At 43.3% G+C, this 24,065-nt stretch overlaps 1 protein-coding gene across 3 annotated transcripts in view; it reads left to right on the top strand.

Annotated features, from left to right (window-relative positions):
• The window catches only part of NIPAL3 (NIPA like domain containing 3), a 47,606-nt gene that overhangs the window by 1,709 nt on the left and 21,832 nt on the right, over window positions 1-24,065 (top strand). For all 3 annotated transcript variants that reach the window (XM_073233410.1, XM_073233411.1, XM_073233409.1), the window contains exons 2-4: window positions 1,443-1,791; window positions 21,038-21,106; window positions 22,480-22,651. In XM_073233410.1, coding sequence (XP_073089511.1) covers window positions 1,681-1,791; window positions 21,038-21,106; window positions 22,480-22,651 — 352 coding nt within the window. In that variant the 5' untranslated portion in view covers window positions 1,443-1,680. The remainder of the gene's footprint in view (window positions 1-1,442; window positions 1,792-21,037; window positions 21,107-22,479; window positions 22,652-24,065) is intronic.

Raw genomic sequence — 24,065 nt, forward strand, 5'->3', positions numbered from 1 at the left:
ACACATAAAAGAATAATTATGCTTTCACAAGACTACAAACAAATATTCATAGGGCTTTATAATCAGGGAGGTCTGATTATGGAATGTGAGTTACAAAGTTGTCTGTACCGTATACACATACATACACACACTAAATGTATAACCTCATCCAGAGGCAGCAGCAATAGTTTAATTTTGATGCCTTCTGACAAAGGAGACCTGGGCCAGTGGTCTTCATGGCTGCCTTTGTTCTAAGCCCTGCACCTGGTGTCTCCTAGGTGCTGGACACAGTGTTACCCCTGTGACATGTGACTGTTATTCACACCAGGAACCACAATTCCTGGGCCTGGGGCTAGATATCAGAAGAAACTAGAAGTTACAGGAAAAAGAGGCAGCTTCCTGAAGCCTCAAGGCATGACACATAGTAAGCCCTCAATAAATATTTGTTGTACGAATGTGTGAAAAAAAGAAAGGAATATTTTCAGATAAATTAAATAAACTGAAAAGAATAAAATGAATACCAATGATAGCAGACATTCATTGACCACTGGCCGTGCATGTACTTTACATGCGATATTTCATCAAATTCTCACAACAACCCTGTGGGGCAGGAGTGATACTTCCTGTATTTCACAGCAGAGGGAACTGAGTGAAAAGTTGATGAGCTGGCCAAGGTTAAACAGGTAGCCTGTGACAGGTCAAAAGCTGTTTAAAGCATTTTTATATTAAAATAGAGACTTTGCAGTAGAATCCAAATTTTTATGATTTCTTTTTTTTTTTAGTGGAAGACTTCAAAGTACTTGTGGAAAGGTGTTTTGGCCATGCCTCCCAGAGTACTATGGTCATAGTTCCGCTTTCTTCAGGATTTGGTAGAAAAACTGGAGATGCCCTGAAAATATCAGTCCAGTGAAGCCACGTTATTACCCCCACTTTACAGATGAGGCAGCTGAGTCTCCCAGGGCCCAAGTGATCTGGTCACATAGGTAATCTACCTCCCAGTCCAGGGTTACCTCACCTGTGCTAGGCAGACCCTCGGTTGCAGCCCAGTTCTTCCATCATCCTTGGAGATAACATCTTATTCTTTCTTTCCTAATTTGGAACCCAAATGGTTTCTTTTTTATAGCAGTGGGATTATTATTTTTTTGAAGGCCTAGAGAAGTAGATGTAGACAGTATGCTACTTCTTATGTAGAGGAGCCTGTGGAAAAGGTAGGATTTAAATTAGGATATGACAGGAGGAAGAGAGCAGAGTGGGAGAGGAAAGGAGATTTTTAAGGGCCAGGTTTTGAGGTAGATAAGCCTATCTTTATTAATGGGCCCAAAAGCATAATATAATTTTTTTAAAAGTGTCCCTCCTCCTGGCACTTTGTGTTTTGTCCTAGTAGTAGTCTCTTCTCAGGTAACAAAGCTGGGCCCGGTGTTTCATTACACATGTGTTTTTAATGTTCCTCCCCACCACTCCAGAGCACTGCAAGGATCAGGAAATGCACCCTTGTCTGTGTGCTTGGGAGACAGAAACCGCCACTTCTCTGAGTGAAGACGAAAACAAATAAGCCAGCCACAAGAGCTTGAAGTACTCTTCCAGAGGGTGAAAGCGTGAAAGCGATGGCTGGTAGAAGGAGGTGAGCACCACGAGGAAAGATGGCTTCCGGCTTTGGTCCCGCTTAGCAGCAGCTCCAGCCACCAAGCCAGGCCTGGCGGGATGTGCCACCAGACCACCATGGACGCAGCCCACGGTGGAGCCCTGCAGCTGCAGCAGCTCCCGCCCACGAGCAGTGCCGGTTCCCTGAGCGACAGCTCCTTCTCCTACAAGGCAAGAGCTTTCTCCTTGGTTGTGGAATTGTGTACTTGATGAGAAAGTAACACAGTAACAGTACAGCATTAGCTAACAGATATGTGCCGGGTACCAGACAAGCCCTCCACACACTCAGGAGAATGTGGAATCAAAAGTTAAGAAATGCTCATTAAAATACATAGAAGTAGGGAGAGGGAGAAACATAAAAATGGAGAGGTAGAGAAATATTTTTTAAAGAATACATTCTTAGAAGATTTCTTTTTTTAAAAAACTACCTATTCTGTTACTTGGACATGACCTTTGTGCATATTTCAGTATATTTCCTTCCTGTCTTTTTCTGGTATCACAAATTTTGAGGATCAGATTGTACACAAAGGTTTGTATCCTGGTTGTTGCGCTTAATCTTCTTTGTGTAATATTTCCCCGTGTCACTGAGTAGTGACCATAAGAATGCTTTTTGAATGATTGCCCAATAATCTGTTGAGCCGTATCAACATTTGCTGGACAGATTCCCTATTGTTGGATGTCCAGGTTGTTTCTAATCTGAGGTGACTATAAATAATGCTGCATTGAACATTCCAGAATGCATGCTCTTTTGCTATCTCTAAAAATTGGCCAGCCCTGGGAGAGGTAGCCCCTCCCTAGTCAGTGAGGCTACAAATGGCAGGGCATCAAAAATACAGAAAATAAGGAAATGCATGAATATAATTAGTCCTGTGATGAATGGATGCCAATAGACTAGTCAGTGAGGCTACAAATGGCAGAGCATCAAAAATACAGAAAATAAGGAAATACATGAATATAATTAGTCCTGTGATGAATGGATGCCAATAGACAAATATAGAATCTCAGAAAACACAAAGCACTCTCCCTGAGATTTCTAATAACTTTCCACTTTAATCACAAATTAATTCAGTTCCTTATTATAGCAGTACATTCTTGACAGAGCAAAGATAAATAAGTTATGGTGATTCTGCCAGAGAGCTTAAAAATTGATGTGGGAAAAAGGCATGTGAACAAAGGGTTATGAGCTAACTGAAGTACCAGGTGGGATAAAGGGTAGAAGACCTAGGTTTGAATTCCTATTCTCCCTACCAGCTAAGTGACCTTGGACATATGGCTTAGCCCCCGGGAGCTTCTGTTATGGGTAGAATGGTGGTTGTAATACCTCCCCTCCATCCCTCACCTCTCCATAGCTGTGTGAATCAATGAAAAAGCACCTAGCCCAGTGTTAGGCATGCAGGAGACTCAGAAAATGCCTCACGGTCACAAAGAGGAATACATAAAGGTGCACAGAGCAGAGGAAGGTATAGTTGATTCTGCCTGGGAATTGGGGGTGTTGTTTCTAAGGGGAAGTGCTTTCCTCCTTAATTTTGTTAAGGCTATTTTGCTCACAAGTAATTAAAACCCATTTCAGAGAAACTGAGGCAAAAGGGGAAATTATTGTAAGGCTACAGAGTATCTCATAGAACCCAGGGACAAGAAGGGCAGTGGAGCTTGGGAGGTGCTAGAACTCTTACTCCCACCTTCAAAAGCAGGAAGATATGATTGGCCCAGCTTGGGTCAGGTGTCTAACCTGGTCCAGTCAGCAGGTGGCCAGGGGCTGGAGTCACACAGCAAACACCGTTTCTGGGGCTCCAGCACGGTAGGCGGTTTTCAGAGAAAAGTGGTTTTGTGGACTCTGCTGGCTGTCCCCAAATCATCTCTTACCACTGGGACAAGGAAAACGTTGAGATCCCAAGTCCAGTGTGGTCAGTGGGATAAAGTTAGGAGCAAGCAGCTTGCGGTGAGTTGCAGCCCTGCCATCTGCCCTGCCCAACAGAGATGGTTTCTGGTCATTAGGAAGGATGGTCAATGAAGAAGAGACCAATAGGCTGGGCTTCCAGGAGGCAGCCTTGCAGCAGGTCCCTGGCCTGGAGGCTCTGCCTTGGCCTGAAAGAGTCACACCTCAATGTCTTCTATTTAGTAAATAGGCATTTCAGCTGGACACCTGCTATAGCAATCCCTGTACTGGGTGGGGTGGAGCTGTGTAGATGATCAACAGCTCTTCCCTGAAGGAGCTTGCAGTCCAAGAGAATGGTAGGGGAAGCCTTTTGCCTCAGTTCCTGCCATTCAGGACTGAATTTGGTGCAAAAATGGAGACACAGCAGGGTGTTCAGAACATGGCCTTCAGAATCAGACAGTCCAGGCTGCAATTCCAGGTCTGTCACTTGCTTGCACTGGGAAAAGTCATGTAACTCCTCTGCAGGTCAGTTTTAAAGCCATCCTGTAGGGTGGTTATAAGGATGACCTGAATTTACAGATGAGGAAACTGAAGCTGCCTGCCCATTCCCTATTTCTGCCTGTGGAAATCCTACCCGTCCTTCCAGCTCCAGCTCATGAATCCCCTTTTTCATTAAGCCTCTGCCAGTATTCCTGGAAGGAAAATATAGGTCCTTTAACACACTTTTGTAGTTAGTCCACAATTACAACTATAATCATCATCATAATTATAGCAGCTGATGTTTGTTGAGCGCTTAGTATGATAGGGACTGTACTAATCCTCACCAAAGCCCCTTGGGATAGGTACCTTGATAGTCCCATTCTACATGAGGAAGCTAGCACAGAGGTTAACATGCCCAAGGCCACACTGTCAATAGGTGGCAAAGCTGAGATCAGGTCTGTGCACTGCCAAGGCCCTTGACTTTACCCACCATTCCCTGCTGCCTACATTGTGCCAGCTACTCTGCAAGGCCCCTTCTCTCCTGGACACCGGTTATCAAGTACTGAAATGGCAGTTGTGGGGAAGGTAATGCCTCACCTACTGGAAAAGGTAAGCGTCAGGTTGCTGGCCTGAAGCCAGGTTACAGGTGTAGGAGCCTGGTTTGTTAGACTGCAGCGTGTCTTGTATTAAAGGTGAGTAACCCCGGAGCAAGGCAGAATGTGGTTTACACTTAACGTTAGCAGGTTTAAGCCCAAGGGATTGTGGGAGGTCTGCTTAAATAGCAAGTGGTGGCTGGTCTTGTCACGTATTTAAATAAAAGCTATTGTTGATAGAAGTAAAGCAGACCCTGGAATAGGAGAGCTGAGCTTTCACTTGCAAATCAATATCCAAGCAAGGTTCCCTGTAGGCTGCTTTTCTGGGAAGTTTCTTTGCTTTTAAAGTTGTATCTGGTAAGAGATAAATTTTTGGATCAGAGAATATCAGAACCAGAAGGATCCTTAAAGCTGTTGCTAATAATAATGACAGTAAAAATGAACATTGTAATAATAATCATAGTAACAGCTAGAATTGTTTTGTATTAAATATAGGTAGTATTTCAACATGTGCCTTCTTCTTTCATACAACATGACAATCCTGTGAGGGTTTATAATCAGTTCCATTTCTCAGAGAGTTAAAGTAATTCCCCTGAAGTCACACAGCACTAAGTGACAGAGGCAGGTCTGTTGGTCTTCAGAGTACACACAGGGAAGCTGAAGCAGAGAGAAGTGACTTTGGTTTCACTGCCCCTACCCTTGATTTTGCAGTCTGTTGAAGCCACAGCTAGAAGCAGTGAGTCAGAATCCTGCTGCCTGCAAGTAGTTCTGACCTCTCCCCAGTTCCCTCGCCAGTAAGGCTTCCCACTCAGAAGCTGCTCTGTAAATACAGGGACCCAGTGTTCTGGGTTGCTCCTCATGTCCATGCATATCAGTAGAGCCCCTTTTCATTCACACAGTGTTCCAGTTTGGACTATATATAGGTTCCTGGTAGTTGGGAGGCCTCACTAGTTCCTCACCTGTGACACTGGGGACCAAAGTGTTGGGGAGACCTGTGTTGAGGTCTGGCCCTGCCACTTGCTCCCTCTGACTTCGGCCAAGGGACTTTCTCTGGCAACTGCGGTCCTCCACCACGAGCAGCCCTCATTGAACTATTTGCCTTCAAATTGAGGGCAGCCCTTGCTTCCCACCTCCCCTCCCTTCCTCCCCAATTGAATCTGCTCAGTAAAGTTGAGGGACTGTTGGGAACCGATCGGGTGGTGCCTCAGAAGGATCCTCCCCATCTGACACTATGGGTGACGGACTCAGGAACACCATTTGAGCCTGCGCCTTTTCTTAAGGGACAGCGTCACTGATCCCAAGGTCGGATCCCTGGTCCAGTTAACCGTCCACATGTACTCATGAACACCTAACACTTTAAATAACTTCAATGTAAACACTTGGGGTGCTTTCTCTGTAAAAGAAGAGCATGGTGTGCTGTCCAGAGGTGGAAGCTGCCCAGGCACTGCCCCTCACTTCCTTCCGTGCCTGCAGACTTGGACACCCCCCTTTTACAGTTTCAAGGTCCGAGGCTTGAATGAGGAGTCCTCTGACTGTTTCATGTCAGGAGCCCTGCCGGTTGTCCCCTCAACTCCAGCCCTTCCCAGGCTCTTGAGGGCAGTTAATAGGTGTGTGTGCAGACTGTGTGACCCCTGAGCCAGTGGCACCTCCTTTGTCTGACTCTAAATGCTTGTAAAATTGAACCAGTTAGTACTTCACAAGGGTTTGGGGCATAATTAGTGTTGATGAAGCCCTTTGAAAGGCTTGGATGAAAGGACATTAGTTACGATGTGATGTAACTAATCATGTTTGTCTGCAGCCAATTATGCGTGGAGATTAATGTGCTTGTGGAAATGGCTTCTTAAAAGACCTCAGCTGCCTGTGTCACTAGTTGGATGTAGCACTTATAGGGTGGGGTTACTTTTTTCTTAATTTGTTTTGCCACCTTCAGAGTCCATACAATGGGAAACAATCCCGAGATAAGTCAGCCCTTTAGCTCCAAATCCTCCCATCCTCACCTTAGGCAAGTTATTTCATATCTCTGAGCCTGACTTTGTTGTCTATAACCCCTAAAAATAGAGCCCATCATAGTACCTACTTCATAGGGTTGTTTGTGGCCCAACAGTGATGCATAGAAAGGGCTGAGCAACACACCTGACCTATATCCAAAAATGCTCTGTAAAAATACCATCCTGTATTATCATAATAACCTTTTAAGCTTGTTTTTGCTGCTTTGATTGGTTATCCTTGTGAGTTTTCCAGTTTTCTTGTTTGGTTCCCCATCCCCCCATCCTCCTCCCTGAAATATTATGGACGTATCAGTGTGGCCCCAGCGGTGGGTTTCCCTCCTTCATTTCTTTACCCCCACCTGGAGAGTTGTTAACAACACATTCTCAGGCAGCCTTATGGATTTAGTCGCATCTCATGAGAGGACAGCTTGGTTCCTTGGGGTAAAAACAAAATAGCTACCTGTCACAGGTTGAAACTGTGAACTATATGAAACTACCATTTTTGTAGGTCAAAAGTGGTGGTATATTGGCAGTTCCATATGGTTCACCCTAATTCTAAGTTACCAAGGAAGGGCTTTTCCCAAATTACATCAGGAAGTTCATGCACCAGCTCCGAGTAAGGGGTGCTGTCATCCCAACCTGCAGAGGAGAGAGGAGCCTAGGCCTTAGTGAAGCAGATCTCACCAGCCCACCTGCCCACCCTTGAACTGCAGCTGTGTGACCCACCAGATCTCAGGCTTCTGCACAATACCTGGAGCCGGTTTCCAGCCCACCTTTGTCTCCCCATGAAGGTGATACAGCAGCTTGCGGTGGTGTTGGAGCCAGAACCAAAATCCTCAGGTCTCCTGCCTGCCCCAGGCAGTCCCTGTAGCTTTGCTGCCAGTTAACTCTTTAATGATCATTCATTAACCCCTGGTACAGTGAGTTCCTGGGCACAGGGCCCGCCTGGCCCCAAGATCCTTGCCCCTTGAGTTGAGGTCCCTGCTTTGTATCTCTGAGAGGCACACTTAATGAAGGGTTTCCTTTGAGGTCCTTAAACCGACCTTCTAAAGAAACACCTCATATTTCCTCACACATTCTTTTAATTAACATCTAAAACTGAAAACTTTGTTTTATAAGTTTAAATATTTACAAACTATGTAATTTCTCATACGTTTAAATACTTGTATTTAAACACACACACACACACACACACACACACACACACACCCACCCACCCACCCACCCACCCCCTACCTGAAGCTCCTGGAAAAAGCTCTTCTTTAACAGTTGGAAATTTTACGTCATTCCCTTTCTCCTTGATTGTGTATTTCCCTTCGGCTTCCCCCACAGAATTTTATCTATTATCTATCTACCTATCCAATTTTATCTGTCTTTTAACACTTAAAATTTTACAGACACCTCTCATACTTCTCTACCAGAAAGAACATTGAGTATGTAATCAAATTTCATTTTTAAAAATTTCCTTTGCCAGAGGTTCATAAATATTGGTTCAATTCAGGGTTTTTATAATTGATATGCTTGAATAAAAGCAGTTTATGCAATATAAAGTTTTATAATAATTATTGAGCAAAAAATAGAACTGTATTAGGAATGAATATCTGAATGAGAAGAATGGGACTTTTTTCAATATTCATGACAAATATTACTGAATGAGATAGAATTTAACATCAATTCTGTTGCAAGTTTTTGTTTTAATAGCTAGAAGTGCTGAGAACCTGTTCACATAAGTACCTGGAACGGAAGAAAACAAAATTTAAGCAAGTAAATTTGAAGATCTAATCAGCTTTATTGAGGGATTTATGAATCAGGCAGCATCCCCTCGAGCAAGTTGTGAGATGTTCTGTTGAACTGCAGAGAAGGAAAGGTTTTTAAAAGTAGAGAGGGGGCAGAAAAAAAAGAAAGTTATTAGCAGGGAATCCATTGTTTTGGTCCATGTCACCCTCCTAAAGAGAAAGGAAGGGGTTTATCAGTAAATTTCCTAGCGCTGACCAGGTTGACTGGTTAAAGGTTACATTTCTGGGAATGTAGTTTTCATGTGAAACTGCAGTTAGGATAGATTTTAAGTCTTGGTTTGCTGACATAGGCCGTTAACATTGACTGACTCCATCTTTGGGCCTTTTAACAAGCAGTATCACTAAATTCTTTCAACTCCTGTCAAGAATTTGCTAAAGGTCACACATAATGATAAGCTATTTTTATTGACTAATCAACTAACAATATGAGTAGAGCCCTCCTTCATTTTTATTCAAAGCAAGTACTAGACACCTTTAATTTACAACAGGATTTGTTTTGCTTTTACAATGTAAGGAAGAAACTTTTACCTTCTCTCCTAAGTACTTTGGCTGGTCTATTAATTAAATTGATGTAAGACAGATGAACAGGAGAAAATTTTAATTTCATATGTATGGGAGCCCCAAAGATATGAGGCTCAAAGGAGTGATCAAAGCAGGCAGCTTTTATACCTTTTGGAAAAAGAAACTATAATTTTGTGAAGAATTGACAAAGTAAAGGGGTTTGAGTGTGGGATAATCAATTAGTGAAGAGGTAACAAGGTTTGTGTAGGCTTTCCTTGGAGATACTGTGGAGATTCAGTTCTACACCACTGCAATAAAGCAAGTCAAGTGAATTTTTTGGTTTCCCAGTGCCTATAAAAGTTATGTTTACACTATATTGTGGTCTGTTAAGTGAACAGTAGCATTACCTCTAAATAAATAATGTGCATACCTTAATTAAAAAATACTTTATTGCTAAAAAGTGCTAATAACCATCATCTGATCTTTTCAGCAAGTTGTAATCACTGATTACATATCACCATAACAAATATAATTTTGAAAACATTTCAAATACTGTGCGAATTACAAAAATATGATAAAAAGACACGAAGTGAGCAAATGCCTTTGGAAAAATGGTGCTGATAAAGTTGCACAATGCAGGGTTGCCACAGACCTTCAATTTGTAAAAAAATGCAGTATCTACAAAGTACAATAAAATAAAGTATGCCTGTACAGCCTTCTCAGCCCTAATTTCCCTATCTCTGTTGATAAGGATGTCTCTCTTCCTCCTGGTACAAGGAGGGTGCTTTTCACGAGAGCTTTATTTCCTGCTTTCAGGGGGACAGAGAAGGCTCAGCAAGTCTTTCTTGCATTAGCTACTTCTTAAATAACTTTAATTCAAAATAATCAATATACCAGAATGGCATGTCCTGTCTTGCCATATTCTGCTCCCCCTCAGCAATTTCTATGATGTTTACCAAAAAGGCATTATCAATTATGCCAGTGACTTGTTCACTTCGAGGCACATTGTGTTAGCCTGGTATATCCAGAAAGGGGTAAGAATTTGAAATACTGTTAATTTTACTATCCATTTGCCTCTACTGTGTTGTAATACATACATTTTAATTTTTTATAGAGTATAATGTAAATACTATAAATATTTGCACATTTTTATACTTTAATAGTTTAATTATAAATTCTTTATCACATGCTTGGGTATATTTCTATCAAAACTTAGAGCTATAGGTATAACCTAACTTACAAAGCTAGTCCTTATTGTCCAAACATCAGTCAAATCAGACTCTGATTTCAGAATATCCCGACAATGGTCAAAGTTTCCCCTTCTGATGTCCTGCCTTAGTAGGAATATATGTGAGAGAAGGAAAGGAAGTAATTCCTAGAATGGGTGTTTGCACTAAAAAACCCCGTGGGAAACAAAATTTCAAACTTCCCCTTGGTTTCTTGATGGTTTTACAATTCTGGTCAATGTACCAGAGTAAGATTCTGCACGAGTGAGGGCCAAGCCTTTCTCTGATAAGGTGGGAGGAAGTGCCTGTGAAAGTTGGGAAGTGGGAACTATGAGAAGCTAGCAAAGAGCATAGAAGGAGGTGAGGATACGGTGACCAAATACATCCCTTAACCGGTCGATATCAGCGAACTCTTTGTAGTAGAGTCTCTGTGGCCCCTGGTGAAGGGTTTGGCCTTCCAGACCTCACTCTGACTTCTCTTTAAGAAACAGTCCTAAGGATGTCACCGAGACCCTCCCTATTACCTCCAAGCCCAGTCTGGCCAGTCCACTTCTTAAGCCTTCTCCCTGGATGCTAGTTTCCCTCCCTCCACCCTGGACCCCTGCCCCAGACACACAGTGGCCCTCCCAGTCCTCAGGCTCTCACATATGTCCCCCTTACCTCTCAGTGCCTGTGAGCCCTTTTTCCTGGGCCTTACTGTCCACATCACCTTCTTCTCATTCCTCAGAGGCCCCCTGTATGTTCCCATGGGCTGTGGAGTGGCTTTTTCCACCCCAGCTCTACCCTCTAGGTCTTCAGGTCTCCACTCTGAAACATTCTTCTGAGGTGTCTCCCCTGACATCTCAGTCCTGGGGCTCCCTACACACTAGATCAGGCCCCTGTGCTTCTCCTAAGTAGCTCTAACTGCAGTGTGATTAAGTAATTAATTGTTTAATATATACTGCAAGAACAAGGACAGGGCATGGCACATGCTAGGCACTGAATGAATGCATAAATACTGGAATGCCGTTCCACCCTGCCTTGTATTTCATCTCTTGTACCCATCTCTAGTACAATACTTTAACTGTCTGTATTCTGCCCTAGCCTGGGAGCCATTGGGTCAAGGATCAATTCCCCAGCCCCTGATAATAGCTACTGTTAATGCCTATCTTGTGTCAGGTACTGTGCTAGAGCTTTACATAGTGTGTAGTGTGACATGAATGATTAGAATCATGAGCTCTGGTGTCAGACTACCTAGGTTCTAGTCCTGCTTTAACCCCTTACTGTCAGTCTACCTCATATCCTCTATGCCTCAGTTTCCTTGCTGAAAAATTAGATAATAATAGTATCTATCTTACAGGGTTGTTGTGAGGATTAAATGAGTAGATGTATATGAAGTACAGTTGACCCTTGAACACCACAGGTTTGAACTGCACAGGTCCACTTATGGTAGATTTTTTTCAATAAATACTGGAAAATTTTCTGGAGATTTGCTACAATTTGAAAAGAACATTTTCTTTTTACTAGCTAGCTTTAAGTATATAGTATATAACACATATAACATACAAAATATGTGTTAATCAGCTGTGTATGTTGTCAGTAAGGCTTTCAATCAACAGTTAGCTATTAGTATTAAGTTTTGGGGGAGTCAAAAGTTATATGCAGATTTTCAACTACACATGGGTGGGGAGTCTGTGTCCCTAACTGCTGCATTGTTTAAGGGTCAGCTGCATTTAGAATAGTACTTGGTGTTTGGTAAGTACTCAGTAAATGTTGTTTGTCCTTATTGTCATCATTTCTAAACTTTACAGCAAGTCTGCTCTGTTGGTTTCAAAAGGGTGAGCTTTCTGTAGTACACCCAACTGCCCCTCACTGCTACATGCCTGGCATATAGAAGGTTCTCGTGATGTCCTGTTGTTGGCTGATGGATGTTTCTAACTATTCTAGCTAATATTTATTAAAGGCTCTGAGAAGTTCTGTAGTAAAGAAATCTGTTTCCCTGAACCCTCCAACTTCTACCAGGAACTATGCTTCATTATTTCTATGGGATTATCTCATTTCTTATTTGCAACTGCCCTGAGGGTAAGTCCTTTTGCTAACTCCATTTTATAGCTGAGGGAACAGATGCTAAGAGATATGCCAAAGTCATGCTGTCGTGAGTGACAGAGGCTGGATTTAAGCTGTGGCCTAACTGACTCCAAGCCTGACCTCTCACCCACTTACTATGCTGGAGCAGTTCCTTAGCATGGTGTCCTCCCAAAGTTTCCAAGAAATCCTGTCCCTTGCAGGTTTCCTTCTACAGACCTCTTCTGTCCACAAATGTTGGTTGAGCGTGTTGGGGGTGCTCAGCCTCAGCTGGGTGCCGTGTGGAGGTTGGAAGCAGAAGCCAGCCATACAAAAAGAACTCAGACTGGAAGTCCAAGAGTTTCAGTTATGGCCCTTCGACTGCCTTTGCCACATGTCATTGAGCCAAGTTAGATCAGACCTGGTGCTCAGAATGAGTTCCTCCTTTGAAATTAAGTCACTTTATCAGCACCTCTCTCTAGTGATATGTATCACATTCTTCCTTCATTGCCATTTATCTGTACCTAGATTAAGCCATTTATTCAGGAAATATGATTGAGTATCTTCTGTTGATCAGCAAAGACAAGAGAGATATGGGGAACCCAAATGAATATCCTTTTAAATGAAAGGAATGAAGAATTCTGCCCACCCATATCAGGTGATTGTGTTTTAAAAGGTAATGAAGAAATTTGTGACAAAAATAGCATAAGGGGAGGGGAGAGAGATGGGACTATATAGGACCAAAGTTTGCTATACTACTGAAATTAAATTTATATTAATCCAAACTGGATTGTCATAAATTAAGATGACAGTTGTAATCCCTAGCACAGTCACTAAGGAAATAACTCAATGATGTGTAGTAAAAGAGATGATAAGGGAATTAAAATGGTTACTAGAAAATATATCTAACACACAAAAAAAGGCGGCAGTGGGGGAACTGAGAAACAAAAAAGGGACCTAAGACCCATAGAAAAAGCACCATGGCAGAAGTCCTTCCTTATCAGTAATCATATTAAATGTAAATAAATAAAACTGTCCAACTAGAAGAGAGAGATTGGTAGAATAGATTTTAAAAAGCATGATCCAAATATATGCTGTTTATATAAGACTCACTTTAGAGTCAAACACAAAACTAGGTTTAAAGAAGAAAAATGGGGAAAAGTGTTCCCTACAAACAGCAACCAAGAGAGCTAGAGTGGCTATACTACCGTCAGACAAAATAGGCTTTAAGACAGAAGTTGTTTTGAGAGACAAAGAAGGACAATATGTAATAATAAAAGAGTCAACCCATCAAAAAGATGTAATTATAAAATATGTGTACTTAATAGAGCCCCAAAATAGAAGTAAAAATACAGTTCAGCAGTATTAGCTGAAGACTTCAATACCCCACCTTCAATAATGGCTAGAACAACGTGCAGAAGATCAGCAAGGAAATAGGGACTTGAACAACATTATGAATCAAGCAGACCTAACACACATCTATAGAACACCCCTCCCAACAATAGTAATATACCCATTCTTCTCAAGTACACATAGAACATTCTCTGGGATAGAGCATATGTTAGGCTACAAAACCAATGGCAGTAAGTGTAAAAAATTGAAATAATATAAAATAGATTCCTAATCAAAATCTAATGTAATGAGAAATCAATAACAAAAGGAAATTCACAGCAGTAAAGTGGGAAATTCACAAATATGTGGAAATTAAACATCTACTCCAATGTAGCCAATGGGTCAATGAAGTCATCACAAGGGAAATTAGAAAATACTTTGAGACAAGCTCATCCTAAAATTCATGGGACCCTAAGTAGTCAAAACAGCCTTGGAAAGAGAAGAACAAAGTTGAAAGATTTTAATACCTTGATTTCCAAACTTTTTACAAAGCTACAGTAATAAAAACAATGTGGTACTGTTGTAAGACTGGATAGACAAATCAATACAGAATACAGATATAAACTTAGGCATTTTTGGCCAATTGATTTTCAACAACAGTGCTAAGACCACTCAGTAGAGGAACGTAGAGCCACAGTTTGCTTAACCTACAACCTTATTTGAAAAATAAGGTCCATATTGCTTCCTCTGTCCTCATGGCTCCAGATCTGGGGTATAAAGAGATGGTAGACAGTCAGTTTAAAATGCCACAGTGCACTCTTACCATTAAGCAACTGCTTCCTCTGGTTGTTACAAGTTTTTGACTAGACCAGCATTCTACAAAATTGATTCTGTTAGTTTTTATCAGCCCCCTAATTGTTTTTCTGAAAGGATGGGTCCCTGGAATTCTCTGTTCCACACATTTTTAGGACGTTGTTGGGCAGCTGCTGCATCTGAGGATGTCTCTCCCTGCACACTAGGTGAAACCTCAGCCTGGACAGGGGAGGGTTCTTGACTCTGACTGAGAAAGAATTCTCAAACAGGTCAGATGAGTGTAGGTTAGGAAGGAATTCATTAAAGCAAGAGTGGTAGTGAATGGCAGCAGCCATGCAGGTAGAATAGAGGGAGGAAAAAAAGTTCATTGAACTGCTCAGCATAGAGCAAATCCCTTGCCAACTCCTGAAGCCAAGGTCACCTGGTGTCCAGTGTCCACTTGAATCTGCACTGCATGGGAACTAAACCCCTACCACCCAGGATTTGGGGAAGCTGCAGAACACTGGATAGAGTGAGTTTGTGTTCTGAGAACTTCCCAAAGCAAAGAAAGGAAATTTTCGGGCAGGCTGCTAAAGAGCATCTGGGCCACCCAGGTGACAGGAACTTGCAAGCCCAAATCAGAGATCTTAGTAGACTTCCCTACTTGTCTGAAGTAGGACAGAGAGAGAGAAGACTAGTGCTTAAATACAGAAAATTGAATGAAATAGTGAATTAACAGAGACACTTACTACCTACTGGGAAAGGGGGTATCTTTTTAATCTCCCAAGAGACTTGGAAGAGCACAGACAAAATGCAGTAAGTTGAGCAGCAAGAAGGCATTATTTAAAGCAAAGTACACACTCAAAGAAAGGAGAATGTGGGCAGCCTCAGAGAGGAGGTGTGCTTAAGGGCTTAGTATTCTTTGAAGGATTTCAAGAGTGGCGCAAGGGGCCAGGGGGTTGCATAGGCTCAACACATGATCTCATGATGTCTATGTCCAATGAGAGATATTATGTCATCATCCATAGTCCTGTAGATATTATGTTAGATGAACTTAATTGATCCTGTTCTTCTCCAAGATAATGGATAACCTCAAGCATTGGAGACATATCATTTAGGACTGCTTGCCCTGCCTTAAGATAGGGTCAGTTGTTGGCTAATTACCATAAAACATGTTAGGAATCTTACTTCATCACCCCCTGGTTTTTAAAATGGAATCTTAGCCTTAAGATGGAGTCCCTGTGTTCTTACTACACTATTTATATCTTGGCACCTTTCACCATAGAGAGGCAAAATTGATCGTTATACTTGTCCCATGTCCCCGCTCTACCTTAGCGTACTCACAACATTGTGAATATAAAAACCATTCTGGTATACTTTTAAAAGGTCAAATTGGTAGGTTTTATGATTTGTGAATTTAACCTTAATATATAAAGTAATGATGAGTTAAATAAGAGATATTCTGTATTCACAGGCTGGCCTTGGGCATTTAGAGTCAGGCATTAAAATGGGAAGACATGAAAATAACTTAAGTGAGCAAAAAAGGGGATAGGGTAAGATAACCAAGCAGTAGAGTGATGGACACACAAGTCAGATGAGTGATCAAAGTGATCCGTTTGTAAATATCTGGAATAGAGTCAAATCTTGAGCCCCAGCCTAAATTGCTGGATCATTAAGCAACCTTAATCTACTAAGAAAGTATATCAATTAGCTATGGCTGTGTAACAAACCACCTGAAAACCTAAGTATAAAAATGACAACCATTTTAGTCAGGACCTAAAATTGAAATCAGAATCTCAAGGGAATATGAGCATTTCCATATTGATTTCATACTATCCATAATAGTCAAGATGTAGAAACAACCTAAATGTCCATTGATAGGTGAATGGAGGGGGAAAAATGTGCATATGCGTACAATGGAATATTATCCAGCCTTAAAAAAGAAGGAAGTCCTGCAATATGTGACAGTGTGGATGAGCCTTGAGGACATAATGCTACATGAAATAAGTGCTATGGACTAAATTTTTGTGTCCTTCCCAAATTTATATATTAAAGCTCTAATCCCCAAGAATGTGATATGGAGGTAGGACCTTTAGGAGATAATTATGTCATGAAGATGGAGCCCTCATGAATGGAATTGGTGCCCTTATAAGAAGAGGCATGAGAGAGATAACCTCTCTTCCTGACATGTGGGGATACAGCAAGAAGGCATCCATCAGCAAACCGGGAAGAGGACTCTCAACAGGAACAGAATTAGCTGACACCTTGATCTTGGACTTCCCAGTCTCCAGTGCTATGAGAAATGAATGCTTATTGTTCAAGCTACCACCGGGTACTTGTTATAGCCAGCTGAGCTAAGATAGTAAGCCAGTCACAGATAGACAAATACTGCATGATCCCACCTATATGAGGTTATCTAAGATAGTCAAACCCATGAGTCATAGAGTAGAATGGTGGTTGCCAGAGATTTGGGGGAGAAAGATGGGGAATTTCTAATCAAAAGGCATAAAGTCTCAATTATGCAAGATAAATAAATCCTAGGGATTTTTGTATCTATACTTAACAGTACTGTATTATATACTCAAAATTTTTTAAGAGGGTAGATTCTACATTAAGTATTCTTACAATAATAAATTTTTTTAAAAAAAGAAAGAATCTGTCTGTAGCGTCTTACTACACTGATGGACAGTGACCGTAAAGGGGTATGTGGTGGGGACTTGATAATAGGGGGAGTCTAGTAACCATAATGTTGTTCATGTAATTATACATTAATGGTAGCAAAAAAAAAAAAAAAAGAATCTGGGCAGGGTCAGTAGTGATGGCTTGTCTTTGCTCCATAGTATCATCTGGGGTGCTCAATGGGATGGAACCTCAGCTGGAGTGGCTTAATCAGCTGGCAGTTGGCTGAGATGGTTGGACCTCTGTCTTCTCTTGGTGTTGACTGGGCCCATCAAATATCTCTCTCCTTATAAATAGGCTGGACCTCTTTACACGTGGCTGGGTTCCTCTGAGCAGAGTAGAAGCTATAAGACCTGAGCTCCAAAGTCCCAGACCCTCATTTCTCTTTCATTCTAGCGATCACAGTGCCAACCCAGATTCAGTGTTGGAGAAAAAGCCCCAGGTTCAAGTGATGGGAGGGTGACATGTGCATACAGGGCTGGGAGAAATGGTTGGCAGCCATCACCGCAATTTACTACAAATGGTAACCCCAACTTTGGGGTGATATAATTGTGAAAGTATAATGGTAAAAGTCCTGCCTCTCCACTAGGCCTCCACGAATACCACCCCAGTGAGGAGGGGAAGGGGTGCTTCATTAAGCTGGGTGGGGCCCCATGTGGTCTCTGTCAACCCTATGGGCTAGAGGGGAGTGCCCCACTGGACACCAGCTCCCGACTTGGCCTTCTCTGGTGGCCCCAGCAGGGGAGTTGGGGTACCTCATTACAGCCTTGGAAGTTTGGAGATCTCAGCTCCCTGCTTGGCTCATGCTGGCATGGGTAGGGTGGGATCATGTTTTTGCCGTGTGATATTTCGAGTATGACGTAATTGTCTAAAAGCTTTCTGCCTTCCTGGCTGTTCATCTCCTGGTCCTTTGACTAAAGAGAATGGACTTTTCTTGGAGATTTTTTGTCTGCACAGGTGGTATTTCCAGGTAGCCAGTTTCTTCAGCTCTAAATTCAGGTTAAATAAGGCAAAATGAATGCCCAGGGAATTCACCCACCCCCGTTCCATTCTCACGTGCCCTGGGTCGCTGGACTGCCTGCCGCCTTGCCATTGTTAGTCTTCTTATGTTGTACACAGCAGAAAGCACAGAGAAGTGTCTGTTCCAACTTGCTGGAAATAAAAACCCTGTGATTTACTTTTTAAATTAAAAGTTACAAGAGAATGTTTTTGTATGTAAACAGCATTTGAATATTTAAGAGAACTTAAGATTCCTTATATTTATACAGGTAACTTACTTATTAGACTTAGAAGAATTATTTAGTTCCATTGTAAGGTTTTGTTTCAAAAAAACTAGATTCATGAACCTATTTTATAGCAAATATAACTTTTTTTAAAAACCAAAGTACTGTGGATAGCCTTTTTTGTCTACAAAAGCCACCCCTCTAAGAAAGGAAAGAAGAACAAAAAAACAACAATGCTTACAGTTACCAAGAGTTGGACTAACAATAAACGTGCTCCCAGACCATTCTCCATGAAGCATTGGCTCTATTAGGCTCTTAGGTTGCAAGTAATAGAAACCAGCCCTCAAGCCAAAAAGACCGTGGGGTGGCTCCCAGAATCCAGGGAAAGGCTAGAGAAGCTGCTTCAGGAGGGACAGGAACCAGGATGGCTCCCGGAGCCCGACCTGTCCAGGCCAGCCCTGGGCAGGAGTTAGCCCAGCCTTAGTCAGCCTTCATGTTTCTCAGCCCAAAATTTGGAACCCAAGAGTTGCTGACCCGTTTGGCTTGGATCAGGTTTGGGCCATAGGCTCCTCCCTGTCCAGGGAAGGAGAGAGCGCTTTTAATGACAGTCCCCACAAGACTGTCCAGTGGGGAGCTGGGAGGAAGGGAAAGCCCCCCACAGCACAATCAGGGTGCACTTGCCAGAAGAAAAGGAAAGTGACTAAAATGTCAGGCAAGCGAGCATCACAGATGTCTACTGCAGATGTCAGTGGATGGATTCCAAGTTAAGAGCCAGATTGGTTTGGGAAAGCCGAGTTAGACCAGGAGAAACTGCCTGTGAGAGCCTCTGACCTGCCAGGGCACAGTGGGCCTCCCGGCCGAGGATCAAGGACTCAGTGTTTCCCAAACTCGGTTAACCACGCAATGCTTTTTCCCTCAGAACCCAGTCGACATCTTTAGGAACCCAGTTAGGGAAGCACTGGCCAGGCTGATCTCCAGTGACCCTTTTAGCTCTGAGATCCTGTGATCCTACAGAGAAGACTTAGTTTCTGCATAGTTCTAACTGAGAAGAGACAGCAAAAATCCATGACACGATACAGATGGAGAAGATGCGAGACGTGCAGCTCGGGCTATGAGTGCTGTCTGGGGAAGTAGAAACCAGCTCCCCTGGGTCCATGAGATGCCCCCAGGGACCTCCTGTTAACAAGATGTTATAAAGTGTAGTGAATCGAACTCAGTTTCCTGTCTGGCCTGATCATTCACTTGGTTTCTGTTGGCAGTCTGGCCGTGCGACCAGAGGCTTATGTCAGGGCTGGAGGGACCCCTAGACATTATCTAGACCAGCACTTACATTTTCCAGACAAGGACACACAAGCCTGATGAGAGAAAAGGACTTGTCTAAGGTCATGTGTTGACAAGGCAGCAGGTGTCCTGGGTCCCGGCTCAGCCCCCATCCTTAAGCCACAGTGTCCCCTGCTGATGGAAAAGACAAGGACAGCCATGGAGAAGGCATCAGTAGGCCTCCTTGCCCTCCTTCTTCCCTACCCCACGGCCTGTTGCCCTTCTTGGGGAAGGCGCCCCCAGCTGTCTGGACACTCACCATTCCCGGAGAGGGAAGAGAGCAGGCCCGGGGGCTGAGCTCAGTCTTTACTGCTTGCTAGTTATCTGCCCTCCAGACGGATTGAAGGACTGTGTGTATCTGTTTGCTGCTGATTCGATAGGGCCTGGCCCAAGCCTTGAAGGATGGGCAGATTTCACAAGGGAGGGCAACTAGGTGGGAGGACCCTCTTCAGCAAAGGGGGAGTTGGGGAAGGCCCATCCTGAGAAGGGAGGATTCATATTTGGCTAAAATAGGACATTCCTTGGGTGTTTAGTGGTGGAATAATGTGAGGGTGGGTTGGGGATGTGGTATAATGCAGTTCACTGCCGAGTCAAGTACGCTTTGACCCAGCAGTCCCACTTCTAAGAATTTATCCCAAGGGAACAATCCTTATAAGTGCACAAAAATGTGTGTACTAGGCTATTCAGTCACAGCAATATTTAAGAAAAGGAAACAACCTAAGTATCCTAGAGGAGCAGTGATATGAAATATGGTGCATCTAAACAGTGTGTTATTTGATGTTTATTAAAAATGATGATTTTATTTGCCTGATGGGAATGTGTTTATAATATCGTAAATAAAAGAACAAGTTATAAAACAGATTGTAATCTTATTTTTATAAATAAACATTGTTATTCGTATCTCAATTTATGGGCAGAAGAGAAGTTTATAACAACAAAAATGTTTGTCTTAATTATCTCTGGGTTTTAGAATTACAGGTGGCTTTTCTGCTTTGTTGTTCTTGTTCTTTTCATTTATATTTCCTAATAATTCTACAAGATGAATATGTTTGAAATAGTTTTTTAAAGTTAAAAAAACTGCCATGCCAAAGGCTCTAAACCTTATTCCTAAGGTGATGGAAATTAAATTTTTATAAATTGAAGCCGGTTAAAAGTCTCCTTGAGACCACTCTGGGCACATGAAGACTCCATTGATAAAATGGCAATTTGTATCTCGCCTGTGTTTCTCTTATAAATTCTGATTTCTGAATGTTGCTTTCCTGTGCAAACATGGTGAGTTCATACATTAAGAAGAACAGCAGATTTAAGCCTTTTCAGGTCACTGTGACCTGTGGACAAAGGATGGTGCTTTTTGAAAGTGTCTAATTCAGGGTGGTGTTTTGTAAACCAGGAGAGCAACCAGATTAATCTTAGCTAGTAAAATTCTAATAAAGGGTTGGGAGTGTGGCCCTGTGATGGGTATTTTTCTGGTTTTTGTTTTAGACAGCAAACAGTTGGGCTTCAAATGTATCCTGGGGTTCCTTAGCTGAGGCCCAGCTCACATCTGCTCCTGTGCACTTTCCTTACAGGAAAACCTGATCGGCGCCCTTTTGGCAATTTTCGGGCACCTCGTGGTCAGCATTGCACTTAACCTCCAGGTACGTTTCAGTCACTAGTACTGTCAAGGGCAGAGGTAGCCGAGGCGCCAGGGTGTCTGGCACAGGCCCAGGTGCCGCCTCGCTGTGGGGCGTTGCCTGCTCCATCCCTGGGCCGGGCCTGGGGCAGTACCATGGGGGTTGTTCCAGAATCGCTCCTGATTCGTTGCCCCCTCTTCAGCCTCTCATCGTCCCTCTTATGACAGTTCTCCATTACTTAAAAGCTTCTGGGCGTGCCCTGCAGCAGCTCTGTAGGGCGGTTCTGAGGTGAGTTCACAGGTTTCTCGGAGGGCCCCCAGTGGGACCGAGCCCCGGATGCCCACGGCACTGGGTCTCCTGTTAATGCACTCTCCTTGGCGCTCCCTCCCCTGCCTCGTTTCCCCACTCCCTACATTGTGCTTCCTGGAATCATCTCCCAAAGCAGCTTCCTGTTCCCAAGTACTTATCTGAGGGACTTCTGAGGAACCCAGACTAAGACTCGGCGCCTGCGGACAGGATAAATCCTACTGCGCCAGGCTGGCTTCTCCCTGCCCACACCACCCAGCCCCAGCTGGGGTGCACCACTCCCCTTCCCCGGAGCAAGCATGGGAGCACACGTGTACCCAGTACATCTCGGCTCCCGTGCATACACGCGTGGGAGTGTTTCTGAGGTCACGTGCTCTTAGCTACCTGCCCGAGTTCATGCTTTTCTGCCTAGAAAGCAGCATGGGTGCCTCCATGGGCTTCTGTGCGGTTGCCATCACGGTCCTCCCCAAACAGCAGCCTTGGCCCTCCAAGTCAGCACGACTTCCTAGCTTTCCTTTGTCACTGCTTCAGTTTCTATGCCCCAAGTTCACATTTCCAAGACAAGGAAGATTGGCCCTACTTGGGCCAGTATCCAGCCAAGGGAGGGCAGGGTCCACTGATACCCAGAGGGCTGCCCAGCAGAGCAGCCTGTGCTTCTACAGAAGGAGGTGTAGCCGAGCCAGCACCCCAAACACTGGGGCTCCTGGGCTTTACAGGGAGAGGGAGAAAGCCAACCCAAGGCCAGGCTAAAGGAGGGTGGCCTTAGACCATGGCTTCCACCCCAGACTGCACTTAGTCTGGGATCCAGGCCTTACCCACCTCCCCTGAGGCTGACTCTGAGGAAGAGGCATGTGTATGTTTTCAAAACTTCCCAAGGAATTTTTAAGGTTTCCCAGCCAATTTGAGAGCTTCTGTCTTAGGATAACCATCTGATATTTAGATTGCCACGGCTTTCTTCCTTGAATAAGGACTCCAAAAAAACCAGACACATCTTCCCAAATAAAAGTGGGGGTCTAGATTTAGGATACATGCATCGTAGCATCTTTTCCCCCAAACATCTGAGCAAATCACATTCTTTCTTGGGTTTCTAGAAGTACTGCCACATCCGCCTGGCAGGCTCCAAGGACCCCCGGGCTTATTTCAAGACCAAAACGTGGTGGCTGGGCCTGTTTCTGATGCTGCTGGGCGAGCTGGGCGTGTTTGCCTCCTACGCCTTCGCTCCACTCTCGCTGATCGTGCCCCTCAGCGTGGTCTCCGTGATAGGTAAGGCCGCAGTCCCCCAATCCCGCGCCCCAGATGCACTGCCTGTGTGGCCACAGTGTCACTGCCAAGATCAAACCGGCTTTTGCTGTGATAATAACAGCTAACACTCACAGAGGCTTCCTACACATTTGGTTCTGCTCTAAGCATGCTACAGATATTAATTCTTCTAACCCTCCTGGCAGCCTTTGGCGAGAAATACTGTTATTATCCCCATTTTACAGATGAGGAAACTGAGGCACAGAGCTGTGAAGTTACTTCCCCCAAATCACACAGCCAGTGAATATCAGGGTGGAGTACAAACTGGACTGTTTGGCTCTGGAATCTGTTTAAGATTCAGAAAGTTTATCAGAATTGCTCTTTATTTCTACCACAGAAGGGAGATAAACTTTAACTAATTCTTCCTAATACCATTAAGAGATAAGTTTTCGCAGAGGTCAGGTATCTGATGCCTCTAAGAAATGCACATTCAGCTTATATCTGAGCTTTTTGCATCGACTGATACCATCTTAAAAACATCATCAGTTCCCTCATCTGCCATTTCCCTGTAATTTCTGTAATTGCAGTACCAGTGTTTCGGAGCATTCGAACCAACTAAAAGACAAAGGCTCTTTAATGTCTATGAGGCCAAATAGAGTAGGATTGAAAAAAATTTTTTTTAAATAAAAGATGTAAGCAGGGAAGGAGAAGAATAGATGTTAGTAGATTAGTGAACAATAGCTTTTTGTACCAAGGAGCAGGGACAGTTAACTTGCCTAGAAGTGTTTCCCACCACCAAGCACTACAGTGCCTAGAAGCTCTTCTCTGCTCTTAAAAGAAAAAGTCACATTTTGAATGTTGTTCTTAATGGAATTAAGAGAGCTTTTTCTACACCAGGGGTGGCATATCCATGGCAACTATGTGCCCCTCCTGTGCCCAAGGCAGACATCATTAATCAATCATTGCATTCTTCTCTGGTGAGCCTCAGTGGGGCTCAGGATTCTCAGAGCTTCAGGCAGTCACTACCAGTTACCAGGAGTTGGCACAGAATCGGAAACCCATTTGCTTTCCCTGATCCTATTAAAAGCCCCTCTTTTTCTTGACCAGGGTTGGCCAACGGGAAGCCCACCAGGTGAATGAGGTCCTTGGGCATGCTGTGTTCTTTCCCACACAGTACTGTTTTAAAATATAATTTGAATGCCTTTAGTTGAGGCATATAGTCTGTCACAGTCCCAGCCTTTCCCTGCTGTCTCACATCTGGCCTACTTTGTACATTTATATGTTGCCCAGCCACTCAGGTATTTAGGTTTGTCCTCTGCCCATTGCTGAGCTCTCCAGAGGGCACTCAGAACCTCTATTTGTAATGAGGAATAAGTGATTGAGAGACTAAGGACTTTAAATCATAGTCTTTCAATTTTAATAAGGATCAAATAATCAA

This window comes from Manis javanica, chromosome 4 (genome assembly GCF_040802235.1).
Source record: "Manis javanica isolate MJ-LG chromosome 4, MJ_LKY, whole genome shotgun sequence".
Classification (NCBI taxonomy): Eukaryota; Metazoa; Chordata; class Mammalia; order Pholidota; family Manidae; genus Manis; species Manis javanica.